Source organism: Populus trichocarpa, chromosome 11 (genome assembly GCF_000002775.5).
Source record: "Populus trichocarpa isolate Nisqually-1 chromosome 11, P.trichocarpa_v4.1, whole genome shotgun sequence".
In the NCBI taxonomy this organism is placed as follows: domain Eukaryota; kingdom Viridiplantae; phylum Streptophyta; class Magnoliopsida; order Malpighiales; family Salicaceae; genus Populus; species Populus trichocarpa.
Genome location: NC_037295.2, coordinates 17,680,981 through 17,689,486, shown reverse-complemented (window position 1 = coordinate 17,689,486; position 8,506 = coordinate 17,680,981). Strand labels below are relative to the sequence as shown.

Below are 8,506 nucleotides of genomic sequence, written 5' to 3'. Positions count from 1 at the left end.
GTAGTGGCCGACTGTGTGTGGGTCTGGAGGGCCACGATTTTGTTTTTGTGTATGGGGTGCTTGGCAGGTCTATGTTGATGAATGAAGGGGAGCTGGATCTTGGCCAAGGAAGGGGCAAGGCTTTTGTTGTTTTTGTTTTGGCCCTCTAGGGGAGCCGCCGGCTGGCTTGAAAGAGATGGTTTTAGGGTTAGGTTTTTTTTTTGCACGGTCATCTCTTTTCAACCCCAAAATTCCCCCTTCTTTGTGAATTTTTCTCTCCCTGTTCCGGTTTTTTTCTTGTCTATTTATAGAGGAAAAAAAATCTTTTTTTTTCAAATGCTTGGTAAAACATCTATATTTGATTTTTTTTCAAAAACGAGCAATATTCACGTCGCCTCGATAAGGAAAACTAATAATTTTAAAAATAACACGTTAAAAGTTGAACGCGTTCAAAAGACCTTTGAGATTTAAATTCTTTTGAGATGATGTTGAAAATGCTAAAAATTATGCAAATATATTTAAAAACATATTTTTTGAATTTTCGTTGTTTTTCGCTATTTTTTAATTTTTGAAAATTTTATCAAAAAGATGGGTAAAAAATTGAGTAGCAACAGATCTTTTCAAAAGTTGAAGTCTAGATTCTTCACGCGTCTTGATAAAACTCAATAGGAATAATACTAATAACTTACAGTAAGAGTTTAAAATCAATTCTCTATTATAATCAATTCTCTATTATATTATAATTAGATTTAATTATAGTATTTAATTTAAATTCAATTAATAAATAAATTTAAATAATTTTATTTTTTATATTTCTCTTATTACCATTATCTTATTTCTTTAAAAAAGTCTTAGAAAAGGACTAAAGAAATGTTTTAGAAAAATTAATTTTAATATTAAATTTTTTTCTTTTTGAAATTATAAATCAGAAGAGTTGACCTCTTATTTATTTAATTTTATAATATTTTAAAAAATTAAATTCCATTTGAAATTTAATTTATAACATCTAAAAGATTCAAAACATAATATTTCATTAAAATATTTAAATTGGATTCAATTTAGATGGTTTCAAAAATATGTTGCAAGAAATTATAACTTCATATGGCCTAAAAGGGGGCACTCGATTATGATTTATAGTCATGTTACCAACTCAATTACCTAACTAAATTACAGTCTACGTGTACTCAATGAACACAAAGTAGGGAGATAAATTAGGAAGTTGCAATATTTAATCAAGAAATGCCTGTATCGTAATGGTAAAGGGAACAATAATGGTAAGACCAAGAATTTCAGGGGCTGGATTAGCTCAAAGTGCTTTGTGTTTTTGAGATACGAGCAAGAGATAAGATAACAAGTTGGGGTTAATTTGAAATGGGGTGTAAGGCAATTGGTCTTATATATTAAATCAAGTCATTACTATCAAAAAAAAAAAAATCAAGTCAAAAGAATCAGTAATTAGCATAATTAACTTGTAATTAATAATTAGTTAATCATAGCAAGTGATTAATTGTTGATTGGATCAATAAATTTAAACGTCACCCTGATGACGAAAGCAGCCAACCTGGCTGATCTTATTGTCATTAGAATATTAGCTTTAATTAGTAGTTTAAGAAATTGTATACCATGCATTCACTAGAAATGGTTGGTTGATTAATTTATTAATTACATGGATTAGCATAGAGTCCATTATATTAATTCAAGTGGGAGGGTGAGTGGCCTAATAAGACAGACATGTTAGCATTACAAGATTAATTTTCTAATTAGCTTGTCATTAATGTCTAGCTTTGTCCAAATGCAATTCACTTCATTATTCAAAATTAAAGACATGGGAATCGACCTTTTTTCAAGCGAGTTCATGGCGTGTGCCTTGAGTCTATCTGGGAGTTTATTTATTCTTCATCTCTTTATATAATATAGTGATAATGGCAGGTGAGTTTAGTTTGATACCCATTAATACGGATTATAATTGAACAAAAAAAAAAAAAAAGGATTCTAATTGCTTAAGTGAAGAGTTGCTTTGGCATTATTTCATATAATTTGAAATTATATTTGATTAATATTTTATTGGGTAAATGATCAAATTATTTGTGAATCTACTTTTTTTTAAAAAAAAAAAAAAAAAAAAAAAACAAAGACCCGACAGATCTCTCAAAGGTAGAGGGGTATTAACTGCTCAATGCATTCCCTGTACTTGTTTTTTAATCGAATTTTTTATATTTTAATTTTAAAATGACTTGATGGGAAAATAAGGTGTACAGTTAATTGGCCCACAGCAATAAACAAGAAGGCTCTTTTCTTATTAACAGTATATATATATATAGGAGAGTTAGAATGATGCCTAAGAATATCAGGATCGAGGCCATGCATCTTGAAGAAAAAAGCTGGAGGATGGGGACTGGAAAGGAGCCTAGACGACGTCCTCACATGTAAGTGAAGAATTAAGGCATCCCTACCATTTAAGAGTAGGTATTCCTGTCCATAATTAGCTAGCTGTTTGGTTGCGAACATAATGCCTCACTATCTAAATTGAGGACGCTTCTGCTGTGTTTCCTGAATGGATTACTAGTTCAAAATGATTGCAAGTTTGGCATCACAAACAAATTTGCTTTCGTCCCTACAGTTTTTTTTTTTTTTTTTTGTTAAAACGGTTGAGTGAGTACCCTTCTCATGCGTGATGGATGAAAAAAAAAATCAATGTAAAAAAATTTCTAGACTTGATAATGCGTCTTATGGCAGGGAAAATAAAATATAAGGATTGATTCGGTATAACCCGGTTAACTTGACAAGTTCAATAATTATCTGGACAATCAGAGAAAACATAGTTTGACTCAATAAAATTTCAAGATGACATATTTTTTTTAAAAAAATTAGAGACAACAATATATTGGATTAATCAAGGTCAAATAAAAAAATATTATGAAGACTAATTCTCAACTAGTCCAATGTTAAATGATGAAATTAAAAAAAATCAATTAAAAAAAAACAACCGGAGTCAACTTGGGTTAACCTGACAAACTCATGTCATGAAAGAGAGATAACCTTATAAAAAACAAATCAAAACAAATTATGAAATTCAATTCTTAATCAATCCAATATGAAAGATGGAATTAAAAAAAAATCAGTTTAAAAAATGACACAAAAAACAACCCGAGTTAACTTGTCAAATTCATGACCAAAATTATGAGACTGTGATAACCTCATAGAAAAAAATAAAAAAAATATAAAGTCTAATTCTCAACCAACCCAATGTTGAATGATGAAATTGAAAGAAAAAAAATCAATTGAAAGAAAGGGAAAAAAAACAACTGGAGTCAACTTAAATTAACTTGATCATGAAACTGAGATAATCTCAAAGATAACAAATTAAAATAAATTATAAAACATAATTCTCAATCAATCTAATTTTGAAAGATGAAATTGAAAAAAAATCAATTAAAAAAAGAGCACAAAAAAACAACTAGAGTCAACTCAGGTTAACCTGCTGAACTTGCAGCCTAGGTGATGAAACCGAAACAACTTTATAGAAATCAAATCAAAATAAATTATGAAATCTAATTCTCAATCAAGTTAATGTTAAAGTATGAAATTAAAAAAAAATTAAAAAAAGACAAAAAAAAAATCATAATTCAACTAAATTAACTCATAAAACTAGTACTGACAAGAGTCATAAAACCGGAATAACCATACAAAAAACAAATCCCAAATAATAATAAAAAACCAATGTTTAAAGAATGAAAAATATAAAAAAAACTAAATTAAAAAGAAAAAGGAAAAAAAGTACTATTATAAATAAATAAATAAAAACTTACGCAAGAATTGATTTTATATATATATATATATATATATAGACACCCACTTAAAGAAATAAACAACAAGGCAAAAACAAATAAAGTAATAAATTGTGAATAAGAATTATAAAGGAAAGCAATAAAGGAATGATATAAATTATATAAAAAAAATGTGAATAAAATTACATACATAGAGTTGTCCATGATACCAAGTTTCCTAAAAAATTAATAACAAAAAAAAAAAAATTGTACAATTGTGTCAAGAAAAGAATGGCAATTAATTGATTTGCCAGTTGCCACCCAATGCTTTGGTCCAAGAGAGCAGAACACCCCATTGTCATATTTCATCAATCACTCATGTTGTTGGCTTATAAGAACATGAAGTGATTGATGTGTTATGACTTCATACTTGGACAATAAATTAGTTGCCTAAGTTTCAATGAAATTCAAAGTACCATATAGACATATAATCAATGATACTGAAAATCCATCACTTCTTTTCTTGCATTCTTCAAAATTTGACCGAACCCAACAAAGAAATTACTCATCATGTTCACCATTGCTAGGGTTCATCTCAGTAGACAGATTGAGCCATAGCAGAAGCTTCATCTTTTCAGACATTAAACATGGCATGGCATGGCATAGATTTGGGGATATATAGGTGGTGGGCCTCTGTGGACTGCATGCCGCCCTGCAATAGAAACTGTTACAACTTTTGCTACCTCTGAGAGCCCCCCCTAATATCCTTTTCTATCCTGTTGGCTAAAGCAGCAGGGTGATCCGTACGAATTAAATGGAAGGAAAAGCAAAGTCAAAACCCTAACAACCCTAGTTACTTAGATATACCTTCTGCTTATATTCCCTTTCCTCTCCAGTTCCCTTCCTTTCCACATATGGGGAGTAAAAGTTGCCTATGTGAATCAAAAAACGCTTTTTTTTTAATGATAATAGAGGATTATATTAAAAATAACCATTTAGAGGATGGCCAAAGTAGAAGGAGAAATTATTTGTTACAAAACCTAAAGATTGCTAAAAAGAAAATGTAAAAGTTGGAAAAAAAACATTAAAAAAAAAACCCAAATTGCTGTTAAATGGCCATTTACTAAAAATTTTAATATTATCAATTTGTATGACTTTAATCCTTTGATTATTGGTGTTTGTACACTTCCGGACACTGTCTGAATTTCTGATGAAGTTATTACCTGTATAGCTAAAGTTTGAGTCATAATTTTTCAACCAGACAGACAATCAATGGAATGTTAGAATAAAATATGCTTCATATTCTAGTTGAATTTTCTTTAAAATCAGATTATTCCTGGTTAGCTAAATACTTCAAGTAACAGAAGATTCCATGTTTTTCTCTGAAATTTGCTCTTAGCCATTGTATGTCATTGGACAAGAAGCTCATCGAAAAGTCTTTAGGACACATCAAGAGATACCCCACCAAGAGATGAATTTTATTTTTAACCAAAAAATCCCAAGAAAACTTTTGTCCAATAACACTCATGAATTTCAAATAAAGATGAGAAGTCAAGTATCTTAATACATTTTTATTTTATTTTTTTGCATTGGGTTTTAGAATTTTTTATTTTTAGATCTTTTATCTCTTTAATCTTTAATCATGTTGAAATTAATTAAAAAAAATCATGAAGAAATCACGAGATTAACAAAGCTATAAAATGTTTAATTAACAAAGTAAGCATCCTTTTTTCAAGTATCAAACCAGCAGTTGTGAGATGAACGTTAAGATTATATAATTAGTTTAATAAAAAAAAAGTAATGTAAAGAAACAATAAAGTAAATAGCATACTAAAACTTTTATTGCTAGCTGGGGGTAAAAAAACAATTACGATTAGAAGCTCATGGTCTCCGAAACAGCTGGCTTTTTTAGGATCTTATGGGGGGGGGGGGGGGGGGGGGGGGGGGGGGAGAAATTTTTAATGTATACCACCCAGGATGATGACATTGACAAGTTCACATGAGCCCAACCAAATAATACATGAGGTCCCTACATATAAACACAGCCCTCCACTTCTTTCTCTTTCACACTCTCTCTCCCTCCCTCCCTCTCTCAAGAAAGATAGCAGCAAAGATTTAGAATTTATTCAGGAGGAAGAAAGGCAAAATTGCCTAACTTGAGAAGCTTCCAGGGAAATGCCCTTGTAAGAAAATCACACACATATTCCCACCCTTGCAACTCTTATACTTGATTTTTGTTTTTCACATTCTAAGGTCAACAACTAGAGGAACTTGCACTCTTTGAAACGTATGTGAAGGTGTTTGTTGTCTAGTTTTGGTTTCTCTTGAAGTCTTGTAACTTGGTCAAAGAATATTGCACCGACTGTCATTGAAATGGGAGTTATTGCCTATCTGTTTTTTTTTCCTTGGTCTTTGAGATTATGGAAGGAGAATAATCTTTAACCCTAAAAAAGTGATAGACTTTACTAGTACTTGTTTGTTTTGATAACCAATTTGCCTTCAAACACCCCCCCTCTTTCTTCTCGTTTTCTTCATAGAAGAAAGCCATTGCTAGTTTTTGCTACCCTCCTTTGATTTTTACTTCTTCTTAGCTGGCTAATATTAGATCTTTCCGAAGGAAAAGACTAGAGTTTTTTTTTATTAGGAAAAACATGGAGTTTGGGTCAGGTTTTAGTGAAGAAGATCAAATAAGTAGAGGAAAAGGACTCCCTTTTTCTTCATACTCATCTTCTTCATCTCCTTCATCTTCTTCTTCTCATCAAAAAACCCAACTTGTGGTCCCTTTAGGCCAAATCTTTGAGAACCACCAAATGGGTTCTTGGTTAGGCAACAAGTATGACCAAGAAGATCAAGATACATCAAGATTTGATGAGAGTGGAGCTTCCACCGCCGCAAAACTTGACCTTATGGATGTCAATGATGATGAAGAAGGGGGCCGAGGAGAATCTAGCTGTGTGGTGATAGAAAAGGAGCACATGTTTGATAAGGTCGTAACTCCAAGTGATGTAGGAAAGCTAAATCGCCTTGTGATCCCAAAACAGCACGCAGAGAAGTACTTTCCTTTAGATTCATCATCGAATGAGAAGGGGCTTTTATTGAATTTTGAGGATAGGAATGGTAAAGCTTGGACATTTAGGTATTCGTACTGGAATAGTAGCCAGAGCTATGTTATGACTAAAGGTTGGAGCCGTTTTGTGAAGGAGAAGAAGCTTGATGCTGGTGATATTGTGTCGTTTCAAAGAGGGGTAGGTGAATTGGGTAAAGATCGTTTGTACATTGACTGGAGGCGCCGGCCGGATGCACCGGACCACGCCTCTCACCACCAACTCTACCACCACAACCTCCCTTTCTCATCAATCCCTTGGAGCCCTTTACTCATGCGCCCGCCAACAGCACCAATTTTGCCAAGGGACCACCTCCACTTGTCTAATCCTAATAGAAATGCCTATTACAATGTTGGTGGTAGTTATTATGGTCATGGATATGGTAATTATAACAATGTGGTAAACCCTTGTTCATCTTCTGAGTCAGTTTTTTACATGAGATCATCAGCAGGAGCAGCAGTTGAACCAACCCCACAACAAGTTGGAATGGGGATGGTGCAATGGCAGCTAGGAGGAGGTGGGGTTGTCGAGCCAGTGGTGTATGAGTCGGTGCCGGTAGTCCAAGGGAAAGCAGCGGCAAAGAAACTGAGGTTGTTTGGTGTAAACATGGATTGCCCCATTACTGATCAATCTGATAACTATGATCGCAAATTGTCCTCAACAACAACAGCAGCAGCAACATTACCTCATAATGCTACTATTGCATTGCAGCCTACTCCTCAACTTGCTTCACAGTCTCTGCAACATCCCCTCCACCAATTGAAACTCTATAGAGGCACCCCACTACCAGAACTGCCACCCTCCAATACTCAATTTCTCCACAAAGGGAAGTCATCGTCATCCTCCTCCTCCATGTCCTTGGATTTAGATATCTGAGATTATTGACTCCTCGTGAGGTCCAAAATTCTAAACTTTGCCATCAATAAACACAACAACAAGGTCCACACCAAGACAGCTAGCTAATTTGATCACTTCCTTTACATTAGATTTCTTCATTTCTTTTCATGCTCAACAAGACCCCATAAATCACAAATGTTGATTCTTCACCAGTCATTCCTTGATGATGATGAATAAAACAGGAATGAAAAGGATCTTATCAATGAATTAATATTGCTGCCCACAAAGTACACAAGGGAATTGTTCAAAGCAACGAGGGTTTTTCAAAGGATTTATTAGCCAGCTGCCAGAAAGCAAAAGAAACTTTGAGAGAGCAATCTATCTCTAGCATCTGCCACCGATGTTTCAAGTACTATCTTTCTTTTTCACTTTGTGTAAATATATGTAGTACATGTCAATAGATATAGGCTTATATCAGAGACATAGATCCATCCTTGTTGCCCAAGATTCCATGATTTCTTTTCTTTTTTGTAGGGCCTGGTTTCGTTTTCCTCAATATGTATCAACACCATGGTTTCCCACTTATTTTATTAGATTCGAACATCTTATATTCTCTTTGGGCACTAACTATCCTCTCTGGAGTCTCTCTTTCTTCACTGATAGCTGAAGTATTTAGTAGTATAACAAACTTTCCTGACTCTTGTGTGTAGACTGAGTACTGTATGATTATTAGCAACCTGATATAATTTGTAGCAGCTTGTTTTCTTCTCCCTCTCTCTCGTTTTTACCTCGGTAGGTTGTTGTTCTTGTCGCTGGTTC

At 33.2% G+C, this 8,506-nt stretch overlaps 1 protein-coding gene across 1 annotated transcript; it reads left to right on the top strand.

The window, feature by feature from the left end:
* Positions 1–5,808: 5,808 nt before the first annotated feature.
* LOC18103453 (B3 domain-containing transcription factor NGA1) lies at positions 5,809–8,314 on the top strand. The gene has a single exon (XM_024611669.2). It carries the CDS (start codon positions 6,398–6,400, stop codon positions 7,724–7,726), a length of 1,329 nt encoding a protein of 442 aa, XP_024467437.2. The 5' UTR covers positions 5,809–6,397; the 3' UTR covers positions 7,727–8,314.
* Positions 8,315–8,506: the final 192 nt, after the last annotated feature.